Genomic DNA, 25,785 nt, shown 5'->3' with positions numbered 1-25,785 from the left:
TTGAAAATGCACACCTGGATAAAAAGATATCTATCTGAAGGAAGCTGGTGATTTGGCACCTGGGAGCTGATAAGGCTCCAGGATTAAGGGGAACACAGTGTTTTTTTGGTAACTAGGAAATGATTCAGTGTTTAATAATGGGAAAGGTTGTGTTTTCTTTTGTCTTACGCCTTTTCTGAGCAGATATGACTTTAAATATTTGTCTGAAAACTAATAAACTTTTCATTTATTCTGTCCTGATATGCGGTACCTTTGACCAAAGGTACCAAATAACTGATGGCGCATGTGAGCATGCTGTTACTATTCAATTAAGAAGCACTTAATTGCCTACCGGCATTCTGCTCCTAGCCAGTCTACTGCGTATATCAGGTAGTATCTCCCTGGAATGAATAGGGAGCGTCATACTTTTGTTGTAGCTGAATGCGTAGGCTTGCAACATCACATTTTTTTCTAAGTGTGAAACAAACACCTATCCACCAGTGTAATGGTAACAGACAACTTTTATTAATAGCATGTGCTTTTCTGGTACATTACCATACAATAATTCAGCAGCACGTTGACACCCCAACTGGCTATTTACAAATATGCAGTTGTGTTCAGCATAGGATCTTTGACATCTTATTGTAGTGAAACTATCTATGTGCTTACTAGTAAGGGAGGGCTATGTGATATTACCCTTTTGACACAAGCTTCACATGTTTGGTAAATGCTCAAGTGCAAATACAGTGCTTTGAATACTTTTCCCCCATTTCCTCAGAGATTTAATTTCTTATGCATATATTACATAATGTGAAGGTGAATTTACACACTTGATTTCTAACTCCTTAGCTAAAGATGGGAGACTCTTTGTTTGCTCTTTTCTATCCAAGTGTTTCACTGAGCATTCTAGGAAGAAGTTTGTTTCCTCTTTCCACTGATTGCTTGTTTTGTTACCTGACTTTAGAGCAAAACCGCTGGAAGCCCTGTTCCAGGTTTGCACTGTGGCCTGGCTGCTGAAACACATTCCTGCCTCTTTCATTGCGGGATTTTTTTTTTTTTTTCTTTTATTAATTGTGAAATTCTTGCATTTTGATGTGGTAGAAGTACTACGCTTAACTCTGTTCTGTAATGTAAAATTAGTTATTTCTCCTTATCAATATGAACAGAACACAATTACAGAGTTGTTTAAAATCTGTGGTAAATTGGTAAACCCTGTTTATTACATGTTAATTTATAGTGAGCTGATTATATTGGCTTCAGATCCTGAGATAGCGGTACATTTGGTTTTACAGTAAGTGTCACTTATCTAACTGTACTTGGTTTCTAAACAGATATATCTGACTTGTGAGCAATCAAAGGTTTTGTGGCAATCAAACAGCATGATTCAGTGGAATATGAAGCTGGGTACATTCAGAATAGATGTAGTAATAAAGGTAATTCATCACTAGAATAACTTCCTGTTATTTGTGTTGAATTCTTGATTCTGAAAACATGGTATAAATAATGTTTCTTCAAAAAATACAACATCCTCTTGGAGCAAAATGATTATAGAGGGGTTGTGATCTTTTTATATAGGAAACCAAGCTTACTCATAACGTGTTACCCATTTTCCTTAGATTGTGGAGGAGGACTCTGACACTTTATTAAAAGGAGTTTTGATGGATAACATACTTTTCCAATAGCATCTGCTGAGATTAATTAATGAATTGAACTGCAGTCTTAACAAGTGAGCCTCTACAAACTGATGTACTGGGGTCTAAAGTTAGCTCTGTCATCAGGTACTCTCAAGAGCAAGCGATTTTGTTACTATTATCAGTTACAAACTCTGTTACTTGTTAACCGGAGTGTGCTATGTTTGACTGACTTGGAGTAGTATCATGTTGTGTGCTAGGGTCATCTGTATTTGTTTTTTTCTAACTACCCAGGAAGTAAATCTTTCTCACTATAAGAGAACTGGTTTAAAATTTCTCTTTTGGGTGTCAAAGCAAGCAGCCAAAGACAAATACAAGCTGTGTTAAGCTTTTATGAAGACAATAAATCTGCATGTTGCTTAGTCTACCAAGTGCCCAATGCTGTAGCGCTTTTATCACCTCGTTTACCAAAGGCAAAAGTAGCTTTTTTTTTTTTTGGTGTGTCCTCTGTTTTTCCCTCTGCCTCCCATCCCCCAAATATTTGTAAACAGAACACATTAACTTAAATGCCAAACTTGCTTTTATCCCCTCCACTACTTAAGTAAAATTACTTCTAAGCCCAAGTATTAATAATTAATTAATAACATGCTTATCCTTACAACTTTCTCTACAGAAGTAGATTGTAGGCCAAATGCTACAGGAGCTCTGAAGACAGCGTTCCCATAGGTGTCATCTCGGTTGTGTGGATGGTTGCAGCACGGGGTCAGTCCTGTGCACATCGATGGTCCTCAGCTGCCAGGTGCACACACCCAAAATTGTGTAATGGCCTTTCTTGGTTAGAGATGGCTCGCATGGTTCATTGAAGCTCGTTTGCTTTTCTTTCTGGCAGTGAGGAGAAAAACTGGCTTTACAACCATTTACTGTACCTTATAAGGCAAAGTTGAACTCTTAACATGGGTAATAAAAAAAACCAAAAAGCCTGTTTTACTGGATTGATTAGATGGCAGCTTCCAGGCAATTGGCGACTGTGCCTCTTGCCAGCAGATAAGGTCCGACAGCGTGACAAGCCTGGCTTTATTAGTGTCCTTCCTTTCCATCTGTTGAGATCCCTTTTGGCTGTTGATGTGTGACAAGTAAACAAGGTGAAAGTTTCTGTTTCTTCAGTACTTTTAACTTTGATGTGCTGTCAGGTGACCTAAAACAACATTGAATCAAATGAACGTTCAACTCCCGAGCCTGTTTTGTTGCCTAAAGAGCATACTGGTTGTCTATCCCTACTCCAGTAATGTCTGAATCTGTTGGGTAGTTTCAACGTATTTTATATTAAAAAAATAAATTGAGATGTCTTAAAGACATCAAGCTGGGAATTATATAAAAAGGTTAGTGCCTGCCCTAAGGATAGGGCTTCAGTGTGAGGCTCAGCAAGTGTATATGTTGGTTTGCCCACAGGCTAATGAGCAAGCAGGTGCTTGACTTGGGTTCAACCGCTACCTATGTTGCCTCACTCTACATCCTCTAACTAACGGCTGGGCAAGACAAGAGAGGGGACTGGCAGTATGGAAGCATGTGTGGGACTTGAAGGCTCGGGATTTGGGAGCAGAAGAGAGGAAGAGCTCAGGCTTGGAGAAGTGGCAGTCTAGGATCATAAGAGATGAGAGTAGTAGTACGTACATCTTCAGAGGCATCCTGACGTGCCTGTGCGACTCAGTAGGACAGTGAACGGTGCCAGAGGTAGCCACCAAAAGGGATCACTGATGTGTTACCAAATTACTCAATAATAAATAAATAACTTGAGCAGTTACATATATTATAAACTGTAGTGACTTTAAATAAATATTCTGCAGACGTTAACTTCTAATGCCTGTCAGTTCCTGCTGCATTGCTAGTGTTAAGACATGACAGTTGTCCAGTCTTGGATAATTTCTGCAATACAGAGATTTCAGTCTTCACTTCATGCTTAAACTATATTATCGGACAATGGGATACGTTAGGTTAGTATGTTGAAATTCGAGGAGGAAATTGTTAGTGTACTAAACTACCTGTTTATTCCTTCTTTTATTTGGAGGGGGTTTGTGTTGTTTTGTTTGTTTGTGTTTTTTTGTGGTTTTTTTTTGTTTGGTTTGGGTTTTTTTTTTGTTTATTTGTTTGTTTTTAAATTAGATGCCTGGATAGAAGGGAAAAAAAAAAATCTTTACCTTGAGAACTATTAAACCCTCCAATAGGTTGCCTAGAGAAGTGGTGAATTCTTTCTTGCTGGATATATTCAAGGTTTGACCTGATGGGACCTTGGAAAAATCTATTTTAAAGCCCTGCTTTCAAGAACAGTTAGACCAGATGATCTCCAGAGATCCCTTCCAACCTAGATTTTTCTATGATCTAGGTCATATATAGCCATGTTTTTCTAAAATATTGGTGATGGCTGAATGAAAATAACATTAATCTTGTTAAAGTAATAATTTTTTATTCCACTGAAAAATAAATGTCGGAGGTCAGTCAGTCCACCAATGCAAAATTTTACCACCACACAACGATACCCTTATTAAGGGAGTTGACACTGTTGTTCTATGTTAGAGAAACCACTATAATACTGATACTCAGTTATTTTTATTTATATGACAGCAGTCTAAAACGAGGAAAGAGCTCTCAGTCAAGCTGCCTCCTATAGGATTCTGCTTGATGCACACCATGCTGCTAGAGTAGTGTTTAAAAACCTAGTTTCAAATATTATCAGAAAGCATTTGACTAGTAGTACCAAATACCCTTTTTTTGGTTTATTATTTGTTATATGTAAATGATGAATGCCTGAATGAAGATGATTTTATGGCTCTGTGTGTGTATATATAGACACATAATATATATATTGATATATATTTGTTGCAGAACAAATTGAGCATGTTAAGACAAATTTATAAATAGTGGAGATATATATGTTTCAAGACACTTTGAGGTAGACAAATCCTGTTTGTTTGGTTGGTTGGGTTTTTTCTGTTTTTCTTTCTTCCAAAATAACCAGCTGTAGTGGTTGGGCTTCCTGCAGCAAGTCTTTTTGGTTTTGTCCCAGCAGTTCATTGTAGAAATCATTCAAAAGTCAATGTACTCTTTTGACATTCTTTGTAACACCATGCTAACTAGCCTTTCAAATTTTGCCAAGGAAATTCTGCTGTGCACTGGGTTAGGAAATAATCCTAAGATCTGTATTAGCATGGTGATGTCTGAATGTATAATACATGAAATGTGTACAATGCAGCAGAAAACCTAAAAATTTAGACCTGAATTTCGGAATTGAACTTAAGTATCTGTTACTGGAGATAACAAAGTCCTGTAAGCTACTTCATGGAAAAAAATACTTAAATATTCAAAACCTTATGTGTTAACCTGTGACTGACATGCATGTGAAATTAAGTGTAGGGACTACTTGGCTAAGTTATAATTTGGGTTAAGTTTGTTTAGCAGCTTTTGGATACTGTTTCAATCAAACTGTTTGGATACCTTGCAATCAAAGCTGAATACATATATATGATATACTTAATAAGCCTGTTTTATAATGACTCCTTCTCCCTTACCTCTGAATTTGGCTGTTGCTCTTAGGCTCTCCTCCCCCCCCCCAGCCTTAATGGGAAACCGTGGCAATTGTCTTAGTAAAAGCATTTCAGCAGGGAAAAAAACTGTTACAAGGTCAGCATTTCTCTTAAGTAAAAACTTTCTATTTTTTTACCTCTTGTGTTGTTGCTGTTGATTTTTTTTTTCTTTTATTGTTTAATGTATTTATTTTCCCTTGTGTTTAGATCAACCATACCTTTTTTTTTCCCCCCGACACCTTACCACTTTAGGACCTGTTCTTGAAGTGGGGACCAAGGTGTTTCCATTGTGCTTGTCTGCAAGAAGAGATGTTTGATGTAGACGTTTCTTACCATTCCCTGACTCCTTAGCATAATTGCAGTCATCACAGACCGTGTTCAAACAGATAGCACCGCTTCAGGCACTGGCGTGCTGTCATCTTTCTGTATTGATTGCTAGATTTATAATTAACTACTGTTTGCACAATTACAAATATAGTAATTTTGGTGATGGCTTCCCTTGGCGGGGCAGGAAGGAAAGGAGGGAAAAGGTCCTCAAATGGACTAGCCCTAAAATAAAGCAGTCGGTGGTTTTAAATGCCCACTACTGGTGGTGAGTCCATTTTCTCCAGGCAGGCAGCCCCCAGGATTCTCCTGGGGTTTGTTCTTGGCGACGAGGCTGCGAACCTCCTGTGTTAGCACACCTCGCGGGTGCTCTGGAAACACCATCTCTTGGCGTTGTTTGTGAACCTGCTTCTCCTGCGCTGGCGGGGAATTCTGGCCGTGTGGTTAACGAGTTGCTTGAACGTCCGCGTTCGGTTTTAGCGGCAGCAGCATGGCACGGTTTGACGGCGTGGGCAGGGGTGTGCTGGGGTTTGGGACCCTGGAGCCGCTCTCTTCGGGGAGTGGGGGGAGACCCAGCAAGGCTGGGAATTGCTTCCAAACTCAGTTTTAGAGCCTAGTTTGTGGTCCAGTTTTGGAGGTGTGCATGGCTGGAAACCAGAGGAAAGTGGCCACCTGAAACCTGTGGTTTGAGTTTTTGAAAAAGGTATGTTTTACCCAGAAATAGACGCAGGTGTTTTTTGGTTTGGTTTTGGGTTTAGTGTTTGGTGGGTTTTTTTTTTTTTTTTTGCTCTTAATTAGTGCTTCAAATGATGTCTTAGTTGGCTGTAATAAACCAAAATTAATTTTTATCTTTTCTTCCTTTAATTTCCTTTATTTTGGCTTTCAGTATTATTCCAGAAGATACATGACTCCTTTGCTCATAAACGTTTTTAATCCTTTCTTTACTGCATTTGTAATGAGAGTTGTATTTTAATACTAAATTTCTTAGACTTGGTAACAGTAAAGTTGATGAAGAGGGAACTGGAATAAACTTATTCAGTAGTAGCTAGACTCATAAATTTAGGAAAAGGTGCTACAGCCTCATAAGGACTTAACTTCACCTGTTTTGATGTCCTGCTCTTTGCCTTCCAAATGTTTGATTAATTAGTCAAAACAGTTAAATTAATATTGTTTTTCTTATGGAGCAAATTACAGTATGATTCCTCTGATTTAACCTACTCAAGTAAGAATGCACATAGTCCACACATCTACACCTTTCTTACAAGCTTACTACGCTACAGTGTACTAGTTTAATTTTGTATGTCTTTGATGATATTGCCAGTTTTTTCCTTAATGTTTTAATATTGGTGATTGAACATAAAGTCCTTGGAGGTAGGAGGAAAATAGTTTGCTAAACTGTTGTATACTGAAATATGGTTGGAGGCTTGGGGTGGAAGAAAGTAATTAGTATGGTCTGTGACGATGGTTGTGATGATGCTGCCGGACAGAGATGTCATCTTTGTTCTTCTGAGGTTTTCATTTCCTTCTCTTTTCTTTCCTTCCTCTTCATCTTTCTGGGGATGGTAACAGAGTGGAGCTGAGGAATTAGTCTGGAAGCATTAAAAGTGAATGCTGACAAAATATTTTATACTTCAGCAGGTCAAACCTTTATCTGTTTGGAAAACAAGACGTTAAGATCTGTATTTAAGTGTAGTAGTGCATGTCTGGCACAGAAGGTAAGGTGCATATGTGGTCAGTGTTAGTCAGCTGTCTGTACACTATGTATTTGAGTAATGTTGGATAAAAAGAGGACAAATTCAGCAGTAAGAGAAGGCCAAACAGTTGAATGAGATGCATCTGAATCCTTACCCAACTGTGCAGATAACTTTGTTTGACTAGGACTAAAAAGCAGTGCTGTCAAGGAAACGTTTCAGGCTCAGCATGAAATCATACTATCTAATATTTATGAAGGGAAACCCACAAAAAATGCTGAAATTTCAAAGAGTATTTAAAACCCTAACAAATGCCAGAGCCCCAACAAAAAAACCCCACCCCAAACCTGTCTCGTATTTCAGAGTAATTGATGGTCTAAACCCTCACTTTTTTTTTTAATGGTGCTAGTAGGAATTTTGTACAAATGAGGACATCACCCATCCTAAATCCTTTTTTTTTTTTTTTTTTTTTTTGCCTGGCTCTGATCTAGTTCTTAGGAACAAACTTTATTCATTATTTTAAAGGTACCAGATAAGTTCCCTCCACTATCATATCTAATTTCTTCTTACTCCACTCTCTGCATTGCTGTCATACTCGTTACTGTTTGCTTTGTTCCAACCTATCCCATTATGCTTTTATTGATCCAGCACTTGTTTTCATGTCTGATCTTCTACTTATTCTACTTGAAACTCCTTATACTCTTCAGAGCCTGCACTAATCATTGATTCAATTAGCCTTATCGGTTCCGATTTATTTTTTCATTTGAACATCATCTGATATAATGATTTGGAAATTTATGGAAAGGGGAGCCCTTTCTTCGTGAACACAATAAGAATTAAACCAGGAGGTGTTCCTTTTGTGGGTGTGGGGTTTTTTTTGTTTTTTTTTTTTCCTCAAGGTTTTGAACTGCTTCTCAGCCAGAGCTCTGCTATGAAGTTCTCTTAGACTTCCCTTTCAAGCATGCTGCTGAGCTTCTCTTTGGCTGCTTTGCATTTGCTGGCTCAGAGTAGGCAACCAGCCTGTTGTTGCATTCAGTCCCCAACAAAACTGTTCTACCGCTTATTCTGTCTAGTCTTGCAAATTGCCTTTACTTTGAAAGGATTCCTGTTCTTGTCATATTGCTTCAAAAGGGGGACTGTACTACTGCATGAATTTACCCTGGTTGAAGGTTAGATGCCTTGCTTATCAATTTCGGTGAAGTTTTGGCTAGATTTGGCAGTTAATTCCCGTTACGTGCTGAAGTTGAATCCCCACCCTGTTTTTGCAAGGGACAAACTTGTTTAGGTGAAATTCTAGGTTATATTAATGGTAGGAAAGTATATGTGGCATAGGCCAGAATTTGTACTTTGATTCCAAAGATCAGGTGGGGGTTGAGTGCATTCAGCATGTGTAAATATTGATGTCGCATTCAGAAAGCTCTTGTGGGCAAGCAGACCACTTACCTGGTCATGACAAGGTACATTTTGCACCAGGAAAGCAATTAAGATTAAATAAGCTAAGCTGAGTATTTTTACACAGGTGTAATTTAGGGTAGGCAATCTGGAATAGGGGTCATTGCCTTTGTTACTGATCACAGCATAAGCTTAAATATTAGAAATCTATATAAAGGTTTAGCTAATAGCTTTCAAAATCAAGTTGTTAATCTCCTTTATTCAGTTAATGAGGTAAAATAAGCTTGACAACATTGTTTGAAGAATTGATTTCAAATTAATTTCTCCTTTAAAGCTCTCATGACAATCAGTTCTTTCCAGTGAAATGAGCTGTTTTGTTTATTGATTTGCTGTATTGCTTGCTTTTGGTCAATCGACTAGTCTTAAGCAAAATGAGAAACACAGTATTGTGTTTTCAAGCAGTCCTTGTTTTGATGCCTTTCCTTTAAAATATAGTTTTGGTGTATTGCAGGGTTGTGAAAGAAACACTGAGGAAAGAAAGCATTAGTGGTTGTGGACTTCTGTCCTATTTCTCAGTCCAACTGTTCTGTGATCATAGCCCTGACCTGATAAGGTGCTGCAGTCAACTCCCTCTTTGCCTGTCCCAGCCTTCCCACTTTAAGTTGGAGGAATTTGCCTGTTGGGAGGCATTCCTCATTATCACTGCCATCCGAAAGCGCTTAACGGTGGGGTAACTGGGAGAGAGATACCAGATCTCAGCACTGTAAGCAAAGCTCTCCCTTTTTTGCTTTTTTCAGTTAAACCACCAATGCTGGCCTAGTGCCTGCATTCCTCTGTAATCGGTTGCCACAGCATGCTAAGATTGCTTTGCAGGAAGTAGATACATATTCTACCTGCCAGCCAGGAATACAAAAGCTGAAATAGGAAGGATTGGGGAATGTCAGATCTACTTGGCAAACTTTGGTTTGTGTGTGTTTAAAAATGCCTGGCCTTGTCTTGTGTATTAAGTGATTTGAAATGTAAAAACTAAACTAGCCCCCAAGTTTAAAACTCTGAAAAATAGCAGCAGTTGCTATATAGTGGATAATAGAGGAGGTTGTTTAATTCTGTGAATTGTGAGGCTGGCTGTGCATGGGAGCTTTAGCAAGCTTGTAAATACAATGTTCAAGAAACTTGCATTACTTCAGATAGCAACAGGAGGCTTTGCTATAAATGCTCATTTGTTGGGTAGCTGTGTTAAAAATGAACAAAAACCACCTAAGTGGGCTTGAATTACTTGTGAAGGCACTATATGTCAGTAGGAGAGTTGAAGAGGCAACAACCAACCCAAGAAAACGCCAAAAAACCCTAAAACAAAACAAAAAACCAAACCCAAAGGAGTTGAGCAAGCAGCTCTTTACCAAGTCACCTTCCCAAAAATCCCACTCTACCCTGCTCCATTTTACTTCCCCCAAACTCCAGTCGTGGCTTGCATGGTTCGTGCTCGCTGTGAATGCAAGCCACCTTCCCTCGGCCTTCTCATGGGCATCCCCTTCACTGGCCTCAGGTTTCCAGGTTCCCAGTATGTTCCGCTTGATTTGGAGTTGGCCACCAGCTGTCAGAACAGAGCCTGAGTCTGTCCACATCAGTTGTAGCCACTGGAACAGGCAGACTTATCTCTTTGCCAGCACTGTGAATTAAAGCGCACATAACTGAGAAAAATAAGCGTATCATTTTGGTAGCTTCATGGCAGAAGATTTAGAAGGTATTTGCCTAAAAGTTGGCCTAATATTCTCGCCCACCCTGAGATGGTAGAAGGGTGCTCTGCCTGCCCGGGTCCAGGGAGGTGTTCCGTGCTGCCTGGGACCCGGCTGCCCGGCCAGCCAGCAGCTTGTGGCTAAGCTTGGCACCAGAACCGCGTTGCATGCTGACCGAGCAGCTGCTTTTTGACGATTTTGGGGCTTAAGTGAATTAATTTGTTGAAAGGGAGGAGCTGACCAAAAGATCACTGCGTTTGCGATGGAGGCAAGACACGGGAGTATCTATTTTAGATGAATGTTTTTCAGAGTGGTTTCCTTGTGGTGCGGTACGCTGCGGTCACTAGGTGCATGTTAATGTTGTAGGGTGATGAAAAAATTGCCTAACAGGGATGTAAAGATGTAAACGTTTAGATTTTGCTGGTCTAAAGCATACGCTGTTTAAATGCTCATGGAAAAACAGAAAGCACAGATTGTTTGCAAGCTAGGACATGTACTGTCCTATGTTTACTCTATTTTTTTCTTCACTGTGTGTAGGAATTTCTTTCTTCTTTTAAAGTGAGGACACCCAAGCATGTGCAGGGATTGGAAAAATGGCTAGCTATTTTGGGTGGCAGTGTTGCTCTTTTTTTTGTTTACCTAATCTCTTCATGCAGGAGAAGGACTTGTGCAAAAGCTATGTGCAGTCAGTGCCACTGCAGGTCCTGGCAAACAGTTTGATCTTATTAGATAGAAGATAACAAATTGATGTGATCGTAGATGTTTTGAAGTCTCTGCAATAAACCGAAGGGGGAATCAAAAAAAGGTGTGCTTTGGTAAGCTTAAGATATAAATTTGTCAGCCAGTCATAAGTAGGGAGGAAGATGAGATGAAGATAGAGAGGAAAGAATAGCAGAAAACCGTTCTTCCGTGACAGTTGTTTACAAAGTGCAGATGTTTGCAGGCTGGCTTTTCTCAGTGTCTATTTGCTTTTTCTTCTTGAAGACTTGCAAATCACCACATTTGTAAACTTTCTGGAGAAGTTCTCCCCCAGTTCCCTCACATGGCAAATAATCTTCATACATGCACCCCTTCGGTTTTGCTAATCTGAATATGTAACAGTTATGATCAAAGTATCAGGAGGTGTTTTAATTTCATCATGTTGTTTAGGTTCTGGCTCTGAGTTGCAAGACTTTTGCAACACATTTTCAAGTTCTTTCCTGTAGTTAGAGAGGTAGAACTTTGTGTAATTCCTTCAAACAAATCAGTTTTGTGAGACTTAAGCATCTTCTGAACTTGTGTTGTTTTGAACGGTCCTGGAGGGTAAATTGAATACAACTATAGTGTCTAAAAGAAATTTTTTTCTGTCCTTATAGCTTGAAGTTAGGTTGTCAGTTTTAAGTTCCCTTCATAACATAACTTTTAATTTTCTGACTGCTATTGTGTGCCTCCTTTTTTTTTAAAGGAAGAATTGCTGTGGTTAAGTTATTCTACCATTTTATCTTTTTCAATAGTATTCTGTGGTTAACTGCATGATTTCCAGTGCTTTGTTCCAGATCCCTTTGGGGACCTTTTGTGGCCGTAAGCTTTATAGCGGAAGTCCGCTGTCATGCTTGAGAGAATACATTTTAAAAGCTCATGGCAGAACATGGATTATAAAATAGATGAAGCATGAATGTATAGAAAACAGTTCCATCATGCTTGAAAATTTAAGGTCTGAAAGAAAAGTCTGGGTGCAGAAAGATAACTCATCTAAAGAGTGTTTTGTGTTCACTAACACAATTTACAAGATAGGCTTTCTTCTGACATCTGGATGTTTCTCCAACAGGAAAGTTTTCTTGCATGAAATATGGACTGGTTTTTTTTTCTGCCAGTGATGAAACTTTTTCTTCCCAAGTTTAAATGGCACACAGTCCTATGTTGTGTTGAGAAGCAGACTGAGTAACAACCATCAATGGAAAACACTGGGTGACAGTGCAAAACTTTAATTTGGCTTTGTCTTGTATGGGATCAAGAGTTCTGATCAAAATCTAGCATATAATTAAAAATTGCTTAAGAACCTGTTTGAGTTTGTCAGCTGAGTGCCATTTGCAGCAGAAAACTTTTGTCATTGGTCTTGGTAGCTGTTGCTTGCCTGCTGCTGAGGTTTGTGAAAGCAATAAAAACTGTTTTAGCTAATGCGTGGGCGATATTGGAAATCTTTAACAGTAATGATGGGCAAATGTACAGTTTTGGTTTTGATGTTGGGAGACCTTCTGATGTTGCATGTGCGTAAGCTTGTGAAGACATCACTACTAATGGCTTTATTTATATCTGAATACTTCAAATGAATGTCAGGCAGCCGGAGATCCCAGCACTTCCAAACTTTTCACAATTTCATTGATTAAATGTCTAGATGAGGTGGACTTTAATTGAAAACACAAAATTATTCTAAGGTGGCGACTTCACTAGTGCAGGCTTTGCATAGTGCTGTATGATGTTCTGAATTCGCTCCTCTTGCTCTATATTTTCTATTTGCTTTTCATCCCCTTTTCAAGTGGCAGGTAGATTTCACAGTCTTGATCCACTACTCAACTGTGCCCACAACAAGAAAGAAACCTCAGTCATCTGTAAATTCAGGCTATTTCTCAGGTTTTGCAACAACGCATCAGTGAAATTCGTGTGGAATTTCCATTTTCTTTAAAAGTGGAGTTAGCTTTCTGTGGCATTAATACTGTCACGGCCATGATTAAGGTGTTTGTTCTCCTTCTTTTCCCCCCTTGGCAGTGGAAAACAGTCACCGCTGCTGGCAGCATCTATCTGAGATGGCGGATTTAAGCTCCATTTGGTTCTTTCATAGAAACTCTCTTCAGTCATGCTATGGAAGTAGATAGCATTGTAACAACAAGTTCTTAAGTTTTTTATTCACGATCCAGTTACCTACAGCGTGCTGCCTGCTTTTTCCAAGTTTTTAAAAGTTATGCTTTGGCAATTACTTCAGTCATGATCCTTGTTCAATTTGGAGAGGAGGAAAGTGTCCTGTTCACAAAATGCTGTTAGTGACAACATCAGAAATAGAATATGGACGCTTAGATTCACAGCCTTGTGTTGAGTCTATACTCTGTTCTGTCTCTATTCTGTTCTGTCTACGAACTGCTTCTTTACTGCTCTAAAAAACATCTTAAACTTCTTTTACTTTAAAGAAAGAGGATGAAATGCGAGGTACGATAACATCAGTCCTGTTGAAAAGAATGAAATGTTTGGTAACTGTAGCTTTGACATGAAAAATGTAATGTGTTAATCAGAGGCAAATATTGTGGAAGGAGATCTTTTATTGGACTGGCTAATATATAGGAAAAAAATTACTTTGGACATGCAGTTGAGATAAGAGGAGAGGCTTGTTTTTGAAAGCTTTTTTTTTTTTTTGAACACACCTGTAGGAGTTGACTCATAAGAGGTATTATTGCCTGCATGCTGTGATTTTTTTTATTTATAGGCCATCATGCTGCATCAGCAAATGAAACGTCATTTCAGTGTAGATCAGTAATCGTTTAACTTGCAGATAGTAACTTTGAACTGTTGTCCTCTATCAGAAAACAGCATGTCTCAGGTGGGGAACATGATACGGTGACTTGATGCTTTTCTGACATTCTCAGCAAAGTTTTGTCACTGTGATTTCTCAAAAGTGAAATTTCTATTTATTATTTCTATTTATTTATTTTACACTAGAGGAGGTAGAGATTAGTATTGACCTGCAAGCCTAGTAGATAGTGTGTCATCTGTGTGGATAATCACTGGTTTACTTTAAGTTTTTTTTCTGTGTTTAAGATCAGTAGAAGTAGCACAGGTAGTTTCTAGACTGTTTGACTGGTATAATACTATGGATATAGTAAACCAGTAGAATTTCCCCTTTAAAAGTATGGTTTGGATATATCTGTTTTAATCCTTATAGAGAGCTTTTGGTTATTTGTTTTTCTGCATCCGTTCCTGAATCTGTAATGCAGATGATTTAAAATTCTGTTTAATTATCAGAACTTTACTTGGCAGTAAAATTGACATGATGGTTCTCACCTGTCATACAATAGTTTCATGAAATACAGTTTATTGCCTGCTAATGGAATGTGAGGTCTTTTTGTATTTAAATTTTGTTATGGTAACTAACTCAATACCTGAGGTTTCAGAATATTTTAGTAGCTTGTCTTTGTAAAATTCAGTGGTGAATGCTTACTTATTTGGTTTTGAAAATTTGAAGGCATAAATTATTTATTATATATAAACTAATGGCATTATTTGCTTACCCAAATACTGTAGGTGTGGACACAGCTTCGTATTTGATTATTTGATTTTACAACATGGTAGTTAGTTTTAAAGAAAATTACCTTTGTATACGTCAGCCTATCCTGAACTATTTATGGGAAATGTTGGTAGTTGGGTACTGCAACGCTCAGCTCCCACTTTGACTTGGCTTTTCATGTTCTTCCACTCTTCAGTGTTCTTAACATAAGACACTATCAAGCTGAGGAAGGTGAACATTGACTTTCAATCTGCAGTTTCTAAATTGAGTTCACTCAATGTTGTTTGTAGCCCCAAAAAGGCATTATTTAGGAAATAAATTAGTGATAGCTCTTGCAGTTTTCAGTGAGATGGTTTTCTTTTGTGCTGTGGTGTGGTTTAAAGCTGAGGCAGGCGATAGAGGAAGCTGTAGAGTTCCTGAATTCCTCGATTGGCACAGTGCAGGAAATGGAGCAATGAGCTGTTACTGCCCTGAACATGCTGGCTTAAGGTGTTTATTTTATAAATGGGTTTATAAAACTAAACATCATAAAGATCTCTTACATGAGCAATAAAAACTACTGAAAATGAGAAAGCATTACAAGTGTGTTTTGTTCTCATCTGTATTTTATAGTACTTGAACAGTGTAGGGAGCAGGTCTCTGCTATTACTTCAGTTGCTTTTTCTTCCCATTTGTTTTTCTTCTCTCACTCATTCTGCATGCAGTAGATGGTATCTCTGTACTAGTGCTAATCCGGTATCTAAGGTCTAACAGTAATGCTTCATGCTGTGTAAGGTGACACATTGGATCCTGCCATGACTTAGGTGCACAGTTTAATTCTATGTACGTAAAGTAGCGTCAGTGAAGTTGGCATGACCAGATTCACACCTAGAAGTTTGAAGGGTCATTCATACAATCTGGTTTGATCCTTTGCAAATGCAACCAGAGTATTTTCCTCAGAAGTTGGATTAAAGGATGTTAAGAACCCAAGTACTGAAATCGATGATCAGTGTTGTTTTTCTACTAGTAAACTCTTCTAGAATTTAATTATCTTTAGGTTATCTGATTTCAAGATTAAGTTTTCAGATAACCAGTCTTGCTGTCGAACGTGTTGCTGAGAGGCTGGGATGATTCTTTTTTTCCCCACATGCAAAGACTATGACTATGTAAAGAATCACTATTTTGGCCAAATAATCTCTGTTAGCCTGTAATAGGATCCTGTCCTGCTTTTTTGCTAGCCAGTCTGTGTCCTCTTCAGTCTTAACAGCAAGAACTGTTGGTATGCAAACCTTTTGAAAAAAGGGGAGGGGGAAGAGGAAGAAGAAACTGAGAAAAGTTGAAGTAGAGCCTTTGTCTCTAAAACTTGTCTCGGAATGAATATATATATATAAAATATATGTACAGAACAAATGTTTGACATGACTATTCCTTTTTTTCAAGGATAATTCATTTACTTAGTGTTGTTACTCTGTCGTTTTAAGTGCAGGTCTGTTTTCTGTAATTTAACCAATATTAATGTATAATAACGGTCTGAAGAGAGTAAAGCCTTTTCTGTTACACCTATACAGTATTTTGAGAGTACTGAGTCTGTCATCAAGGCCCTCTCTGCCACCCTTTGGGAGACTGGATGGTCCCCAACAGAAGTGTTGTCCCCAGTCCAGCTGCATGAGTGTATGTATGTACCAGGCAGCAGGATTGAATTGAGTGGGTGGCTTACTGTGCTGCATGGTTTATCTGCACCAGGTATTTGCAGCTTCTCACAGTGCTTGCATTACCTTCAGTGTGTTATTGGCTTAGTGGGATCTTAGGGACACGTCAATCAAGATACAGTGTAATGCTAGAACTAAAACTCCGGCTTATTTCCTCTCCTGCCCACCTCCTCCAGTCCACCTTTGACATTCATGTGTGCTCTTGCTGAATCCAGAGTTCAAAATACCTGGATTTCTCTTGAAAACACTTCACAATATGAGTTTACCAGAGATACATTATAATGGAAAGCTAAATGAAGTGCAGGGAAGTCTTGCAAAGCACTTAATCTTATGCACTAATTAAGCACCTAACCTCTTGTAGTGGTGTGGGGATTTTTTTAATTTATTCAACTGTATATATTGGATTTTCTTCTTAGAGGCAATGACTACTGAGAATTAGGTGGGTTCCTGATTTCTAGACATAGGAACAATCCAGTTTGTCCACTTACTGGCTTTTAAAAGTAAAATAAAAAGTTAGGTTCCAATTTTGTGGAGGTTAGCAAAGAGTATTCAAAATTACTTGTGGTTTGGTTTTTGGTTTTAAATCGAAGCATTTTTCCTCCTAACTACCTTCGTTGAAACGAAAATGTTTTCAAGTACATTCTAAATAAGCAAATAGAGATATCGTATATACGGTCTACCCTGAAGGTTTATTTGTGGATAAAGAACTGTCAGATGAAGAAGAGGTATCATTATATTTTGCTATGGAAGAATTTTTTTCTTTACTCTGTTCTATACTAGTTCTCGTAAATATTGGGCTGGCAATATGTACAAGAATATATGTTAATACAGGTATTTTCATACCTACTTAAGGTATAACTTTAAAATGCCTATGCTTATAATTTTTTTTTTTCTTAATGGACTCATTTTCTGTAAAGAATCTCTGCCTGTAAGATCTGTTTTTCTGGAAAACTTAACATAACTAGAATGACTGAAGCCTTTTTCATGCACTTTCTGATAATGTTCTCAGAATGCTTTGCTAGACCTACTCATTATTTATATGACAGGTAAATAATTTTACTGTGCTGGAATATATCACAGATGTTAGCCAGTGGAAGCAAATATAAGAAAACTGAATCTTTAATTTTTTTGAAGTTGATTTTAATTTGGGGCTGAAGAGCTACTATTATAATGATATTGCTGTCTGTCTTAAGAGTAATGGTTGGAAAACTTGCTGGAGGTTGCGTGTGTGTCTACAAGCACGGAAACTTGCAGCATGGATGTTAACCTTTATTCTGCTTCTAAGTAAGAAGATGCTGCAAGAGGTCTTTTATTCTTTGTATCTCAATTTGGAGGTATTTTTACACCATAAGCTGTAAGGCTTTCATGCTTCTTCTATATTTATAGTTTAATTGATTTTTTTCAAGTGATATGAAGTTTCATCATGTTGTGATACTTCTGGCTTCCAAATTTACTTTCTATATAATTTATGATCAATATGTCAGGAAAAGTTTGTGGGAAATAACTACAGATATGGAGCAAGTGATAACCTGGACACATTGCTCAAAATGAAGTTTATCTTTTACTTTGGTTGTTGCTTTAGTAATGCCCTGTAATTTGTATAGAAACTTGCAAATATTGTATTGTGGTTAAATACCTCGTGGGATTTTCCTGTGAAATATTAGAGTGGAATTTACATTAATGGGGACACATCTAGTTTCTCATTGGGAATGTAGAAAAGATGAAGCATTTCCTCCACAGAAGGTGAAAACAGAAGCTGGTTTTCATAGGTGTTGAGTTAAACTTCAGACTTAGATTTGGGAAATCTGGCTGGATAATTTAACGCTCACTAAGATGCATTGATGATAGATATGGCTTTGAGGTGTGTAAATAATTCTTAACTACATGGGAATAATGATCAGAATATAGATTACTACAAAACTTTCAGGTTCACTAGGGTTGTTTTTTTCTGATGATAATTTGGGAGATTATTTTAACCAGCAAATAGGGAAAGTTACTACATGCTGAAGAGCATTTGTGTTGGTCATCTTAGGGCTATACACTGATACAAAGACACTTCTAATTTGTTATACTTCTTTATATTCCTATTTACTTTATTTCATAGCTTTTAAATAAAGCAACAGGTAGCCCTAAAATGTAACTGTTATTGAAAGGACATACAAGACTTGGCCGTGTCTTTAGTACTACAGCTTCTTCCTTCCTTGTCGGGGTGGTTACTCAGACAATGAAAGTAGGTTAGAAGCACTATCCTTTTAAAAATGACATTCCCACAGATTCGGCATTATTTACGATTTTCAAGAGCCCAACATGGAACTATATATTTTCAGTCATGACTATAAAGAAACTCTGAGAACTCTAAGAGTGCAGTAGTCCCCTTCTAGAAAAAACATGCATGCACCCACTTGCAGGAGTAGAAATATCCCCATTTACCCAATTAAATGGTGGTAATGAATGATTTATTTTTTAAAAAAAAACTATTCAGTTATATACAGTGTGATTATATATAGAAGGTCCTCAGTATATACTCAGCAAATCTGCCCTTGATTTAATTCCTTGGTAACAAACACATTAATGGTAGTTATACTGAGAATCAGGTCATAAGTTTCTTCACCAACAATTCCTAAGTGAGTTGGAAAGAAATTACATGCTGATTTGGAAAAAGTCTTTTTAAAAGTCAATCTTCAATACAAAAGATGAGGAAAACATGTTATTTTTGTTCCGCTTGACTGCAGCGTTATTGTAGAAGAAGGCATGCATAACCAAACTTGTCCAGAAATGTGTTTAATGTACTTGGAAAACATTAACTTCTTTCTGTAGCTGTATTTGTTGCTCCTGCAAGCCTGTTGCATGGTTTGATTATGGGATAGAATTTCATGTGTTTGTTTTATAGCTCAGGGTGAAAATAACTGTGTTTTGCGGGTGGTTTTGTTTGTTTTTTAATTAAAATATAACTCTCAACTTTCTGGATTCAAGACGTTTATTTTAGGGAAAGGGCAATAATTAAACTATTCACTTGTTGATAACGTTCAAATTTGTCTTACGGTTTTTTGTTGCTTTGTTTTGTGAATTAGCCTCCTGCTCGAGGCTACAAAGCGGGAGCTGGGATTTGCATGTAATGGCTGGTCCTGGTTGCTGGAGGCTGGTCGCCAGTGTTTAGAGCCGGCATCAGGTCTTGCCTGAGATCTCGGTGGCCCTCCGCCTATCCCAAAAGCAGCTGCCATTGCAGGTTGCTTCATGTGCTTCCACGTACCGCTTTATATTGCACTGAGGTTGATCAGCCATTTCGGTAATCTGGGCCTATTTAAAATACAGATTTAAACGCAGGTCGTATATGGAAGAAAAGTAGTAGAGCAGGCGCTAATAACGCAGCTGCTCACCTCTCTTCTCTTCTCCTTCCCCTGCCCTTTAGACTAGGGATTTGCAGTGTTGTTTCCTCACAGAGTTACTGAGCGTACGGCACGTTAAGCTGGGACACGCAAAATGGCTTAGGCCTGTGGCGTGACACCTGTAAACCAGCTCCTTCAGCAGCTTGCCGTTCGTTGGCAGAGTAATGTTGATGGCCACGTAGGTGGGAAGTAGAGAGTCTGGCTTTCTCTGCTCGGGAGTCCCAGCTGGTGGCAGTTCCCTGGGGCTTGATGAGGCCATTTGAGCTCCAGTTGACTAATGGCTGCGGTGTCCAAACACTCAGCCGTTTATCCCGGCCTTGGCACAGTTTCCATGGTCAGCTGGCTCCGTCAAGGACAGCTTCAGCTGGGGCGCTCTGCATGCTGTAAACACAAACCGTGAATTCCGGCTGTGTTACTGGTTTGATTTTACATAAAGTTGTAGAAATCAAGGAATTTCAAGTTTTCGTTTGTGAACTCAATGCAAATTGGTCACACTAGCAGGTTTGAATTTCTTGTGATGGATTTCTGAATTACTGTTTCAGTTGGGGCATCCAGCATATAACCTGAAGATATTAAAATAAATGTAACTGTGAAGAACTAGCATAAAAAACAACTTTAACTTTAATCTAAAACTGAGCACCTCTCTGATTTTATAAGGAACAGCAGTATGCAAGTAAATGTTACTGTTAGTTGTTGGATATCTTCTATGGATGCTAGGAGACAGACTGTTAGCAGGTTTGTGGGATAGAAAAGAGCTGAAGGACATGTGGAAGTTCAGCAATAACGATGCATATTGTATGATCTCTTTGACAGCATCCACAATTCTCGCTATTTTGGGAAAAACTTCAAAATGGAATTTCATCCTTGTCACAGACAGCTTTAGGGTGACATTCCTGTCATCTCTTGTGTCTAGTTGACAGCATTCCATGGAGACCTGGGCTTGGGTTTAGAGAGTATAATATGGTTTATCGGGGGCAATGGTTGAATTTAATGTAGAAATTGGTACATAAGAGGAGAAGAAATGTTAGGGGTTTAAGTTATGAAAAACATAGGCAACCATAATCTGAAAATTAAACTTAGCCTACTAAATCTACCTCAAGTATGGGCTAGGTTATCCCCGTGGCATGCTAGGCTTTCTACAGAGAGGGACCTTGGTATGAAATGGACCTGTAATTGTTTGTGCTGCTATGTACAGTCAGTTAAATAAAAATCATTGATTTGTTTATTCAGGTTTATTTTTTCACAGTTATAAAAGAGTTTGGGTTTTGGGTTTTTTTTTGGGGGGGGGGGGGGTTTCTGGATAGCAAACATATACATAGATATATAGATATATAAATGTTATTGGTGCTATTTTATCATCTTCTATATTTGAAGCTTGAACAAGTGAGTAGCCAGACAGAGCTATATTGTAACACTTGAAAAAATAATGCTCTTCTGGAGGGTGATTAGGATTAGATATCAAAATTTCCGCAGGATCTCCAAGCATGGCTCATCCTGCAGCACGCTCTGCACTTGGAATGCAGGGGCTGAGCGTGATTTTCTTGCTTTCTCCTGGCAGATCAGGAGCTGAGTGCTGGAGACTCCTGTGATCGTTGCTCTCTGCTGAAGCCTGGCTAAGGTGGAAGTGAAGTAGAACAATACTTGGAAAAAGGCAATGGTGGAAGTGTAAGATAGGAAGCGTTGGGGGTGGCAAGTGAGAAAGGTTGGTGAGTGTGAGCAGAAGGGTCAAACAGCATTTTCCCAACAGGGGAGAAATCTGTAAGCTCCAGGAGCGTGAGGTGTCGCAATGCAGACTGAGCCCTGAAGACTGGGCTGATGAAGGTTTGAATCTGGCTACTAAAACCCTTCTTTCTCGTTTAGTGGCTGGCCCAAAGTGAAGAGTAACTTTCTGCTTTTACCCATCAGTGGACTAGTGGGTAGAGAGCTATTTCTGCAAGTGAAAAGTTTCTTTTTTGTCCTCTCAGGGTGGAAAGGGGAGAAAAGACTGTGCAATATAATTCATGTAGTCACCTGGCTTTTTGGTAAAAGATGAACACAGTGCTGAATAAATAGTTTAAAACTTAGCTGCTAGAAAATTAAAGAATGTGAGATTGAAGGCTTTGTATACAGTCGTAATCTGTCTTTTTGTTTGTCCTTGATAGATAACTGCATGTTTTATTTAGCAACAACCATTCCTGAATAAGAAAGCCCATTTTCGGTAATTAAAAAAAAAAATAGAAAATTAACATACTGTGATTAACTGCAGACTGTATATCAAGAACAATTTCAAAGCAGTAGGGCTGTATAGTGGTTTATATGGAAATACTGTTCAGAATTCACCTAAAGATCACCTCTTCCTTTTTTTCTCCTCCTTTAAAAACAAAAGAAAACTAAAAGCCAAAGCAAACAAACCCCTAAACCCACACCTTTGGGAAAGAATAGGAAAATACTGCTGATCTCCTAGGAAAAAACAAAATGTGCTGGTGAAATAAACGAGTCTTGGCAAATTACAGTTTTGATTTTAGAAAATATAAAATAGCGAACTATCAATTGGCTGACAAAAAAAAGTATGAGAGTACTTGTTGAATGCTTTTGTGTGTCTGACTTCTGAGTTTTCTGAGAGAAGGGAATTGTTATAGCTGCTTCTAAGTCTAGATTACGCATTGTTACATGAGAATGGATCACTGCACTGCTTTGTTGCCTTTGGTGCTCTGTACAATGTTGCATCTCATGGCTCTTCATGCACTTCACATTTGCTTTTTGTAGTGATGTGTGAGTAGATATGATGTTTCAGACCTTTAAGTGATTTTATTCTGAATTGTTCAGTTTCTTTAGCTGCTTAAAAGAAAAGCCAGCCTGTGTTTTAAGGCAGATACACAAATAAGGGGAGATTGCAAAACAGTCCTGACGTTGGTCCTGTCTAGCTTGGCCAGCAGTCTAGGAAACACTCATGTTATGCAAGTCTCTTTGTAGCTAGCCTTTAAGTGAGGTATGATTTGGTAATTGGTATGGTAATTAACCTGGAAAACTATCCTCTGCTTCGCTTGCCAACTGGCTTTATGTGCTGTGATGTTAATTGGTAAACTGATCCAATGAAGAGAGGCTTGAAATGTTTACAGGCTTGACTGTATTTAATTCATCTCTTTTTTTCAATGAATGGCTTTTTTCTGTTTGGTGGGGGTTTCCTTGTTTTCATTTTAAACTGCTTTTCAGAGTTTTGGTGTTCATGAAGATTTTTCCAAAAAAAGAAAAAAACCCGAACTCCAACAAAAGGGTGTTTTGTTTTTTTTGTTTTTTTGTGGGATGCTCTTCTTGGATATAAATTTCTGGCTTCATGAATTTATGTATGCTAGGCTGTAAAATATTGACATGCTTTTAATGTTAATTCTGGTTGCCTTACATATGGTGTTTGTGTATATATTCCTGAAACAAAATGCTATTTGACAAAACGTGATCTGCATTAACTCAAGACTGTTTTGTCAGTTGAGAGGAAACCAATTTGTTTTATTGTAGTCAATCTTGTATGGTAAATATAGAAATATGTAGGAAATGTATAAAGCGGTAAGGGATTTACTAGTTACAGATGATAAAAACTTGTCTTGACATTGCCTTCCTGCTTTAGAGTAGCTGTTTGGGTTTTTTACTGATTTAAACTAAGGCAATGGCCCATGCCTAGCCTAAGTACACATTGCAGGGGTTACCTGTGATTCTCTTTAGAATGTTCACATTTAGAACAGGGAAGCCCCTCTCTATATGCATTTATGTTCTTGTGTACAACGTGCTAATTTTACAACTAATTCTTTTCTGTAAGAAGCATTTGTTACTATAGGTATTTGGGGTGTAATGAGGTCTTCATGATGTTGTGGGTTTCTCTGAAAAAACATAGATGAAACATAGTGAATTATAAGAACTGTTATTAAACATAATTTTTGTTTTATAGGTTATTCAGCAATAGTTATGAACTCCCGTTTACGAGCCTTAGGTGGGAGGATAAATAACATACGAGCATCAGAACTACCAAAAGAGAAAACCCGATCAGAGATAATCTGTAACGTCCACTTTTTGGATGGCTCAGTACAAAGCTTCAAAGTCAACGTAAGTTTGGAAAACTACTTTTTTTTTTTTTTTTTAATACATAGAAATTTGTTTGAAAGCAGAAGGTTGAATGTGGGACTCTGAGGCATGGGATTTCCAAAAGTTGTTGAAGATGTAGCTTTGCCATTACAAACTGCAGAATTACTGGTTATGAAATGGATTTATGAAGTGCTATTTTAATTTTATTTAAAGTCAACCAACTGAAATGTCATAAAATCATGGCATGCAGATTGTATCTGGAAAAAGGTCTTCTGTATGATATGGGAATGACGAAGAAACAGATCTGGTGATCATTATCAGCTATGAATAAGTAATTCATATTTAAAGGGAACTCCCAAATTTGAATGTGCTCCTCCTTTTCTCCCATCACAGGACTGGTAGTGTTAAAAGGAGGAGGCCTTGTAAATTCCTGTAGTGATGTCAATACATATTTTCTGAAGTGCAAAGATGATGTAAATAGTGAAGACATTGTGGCTTAGTAGGACGGTCCTGTTCAGTCTTGTACTTCAATGTAGTCTCTTTATCTGGGAGCAGGGAGGGAAAGGGGATTAACAGAGGTTTATACTCTACTTTTTTGCTGTATTTTATTCTGTAAATATTTTGGTTTATACCCTTCAGTACTGATTAAAAGTATTTGTTCATTTTTAAATGAAAATGAAGGAAATACCTTCACTCCTCAGTCAATTTTCAGTAGAATTATCTGACCGTGCAGAAAAACCGTGGATGAATTTAAGTATAACTGTGTGAATTTGTGTATATGATACTTGTTTTATCCAATTTACCCTATTTGCGAAGAAGCGTTTTGCTGCGGAAGCTGAGTTGTTGGGGATCTTAGATTATACAGTGCTTTCGTATAGGAGATTCAAAACTTCACCTGAAAACTATATTTTCCTAAGTATTATTACAGTTCTCTTTGCAGACTGATTTTATTTTTGAAGTTTGTTGGATATTTATTGAAATAGAAATTATTTGATAGGTAAACAGATGATTTTCATTCTAATACATATGGAATTAGTCTCATATTTTAGTATATATTTTATATGCTATATATGTATGTATATTTATATACATATATATGTGCATATGTGTCTATATATGAAATAGCTAACATTGGTGAGTGGAGTACAAGGAGAGTAGATGTATAAGAGAAGAAGCAACAGATTAGTATACAACTTCCATTGTTCGTCTCCAGCATGTCCTATAGGATTGCCTTGTCTGTCAATGAGCTAACATAATTGCCCACCCCCTTGCACAAGGCTCTTTTTGAAAAATGAGGAATTTAAAACTTTTTGAAATCTGTGCGTAGTAGTATATTCTTCCTTGTAAACAAGTGTTTACACAGCTTTAGATTTAGCGCTTGGCCTGAAGTCCAGCACTGTACAAGTGAACTTTTGCTTCTCATTTCATCCTTTAAGCAGTGAGTGCAATATGGCAAATAGGAACCACTTTGAAACTCCAGACCCAGCTGATTTCTCTCTCTGCCTGCAGTGTATCCCCAGGGTATCCCTGCTGGCTACTCCCTTCATCCAGGAATCGGAAGGGTTTCCTTTCCTGCAGTTATAATGCTGAACTGCCATAGGGGTAATGCAGGACCCATTATTGCTTTATTGAAAAGAAGCGGGGAGAGTGGCTACCCTGCTATGTTATGGGCTAATGCAAGGAAGAGGTTTACCAGAAGATTTATGTTCTTCAAGTACTGAACTTTCATCCTTGTACTGAGGGAGTCTGCACTTATCTGCCAGGATGGCCCTTACTGATTATCTAACCTTGATGTCTGCCTAAGAACAGGCTTTGCTGCACTCTGGTTGTGTCGGAAGGTCCAGTTCTCAAAAGGGTTTGAAGCCAGCTGTAGAAAACTTGTATCCAAGTTCTGCTTATGTTAACAGAAAAACTCAGCTTCGTGAAGTTTGTGCCTGACTGTGCATGTGTTTTTGTTTTAATTGCCAACATCATTCAGTTTTATCTCTGGGAGCAAAGAGTAACTCAGGTCTGTGGTCAGTCTAGGAATCAGCTAGGCACCTATTGAAGGAAAGTAAGTTTTGCTCTGAACAGAT

At 38.1% G+C, this 25,785-nt stretch overlaps 1 protein-coding gene across 3 annotated transcripts in view; it reads left to right on the top strand.

The window, feature by feature from the left end:
• PTPN3 (protein tyrosine phosphatase non-receptor type 3) overlaps positions 1 to 25,785 on the top strand; it is a 173,843-nt gene that overhangs the window by 49,319 nt on the left and 98,739 nt on the right. For all 3 annotated transcript variants that reach the window (XM_052788055.1, XM_052788054.1, XM_052788057.1), the window contains exon 2: positions 23,577 to 23,731. In XM_052788055.1, the coding sequence (XP_052644015.1) occupies positions 23,577 to 23,731 (155 nt within the window). The remainder of the gene's footprint in view (positions 1 to 23,576; positions 23,732 to 25,785) is intronic.

The sequence above is a fragment of the Harpia harpyja genome, chromosome 5 (assembly GCF_026419915.1).
Source record: "Harpia harpyja isolate bHarHar1 chromosome 5, bHarHar1 primary haplotype, whole genome shotgun sequence".
NCBI classification, from domain to species: domain Eukaryota; kingdom Metazoa; phylum Chordata; class Aves; order Accipitriformes; family Accipitridae; genus Harpia; species Harpia harpyja.
The sequence above is the reverse complement of the archived record's forward strand: the minus strand, read 5'-3'. Positions and strand labels throughout refer to the sequence as shown.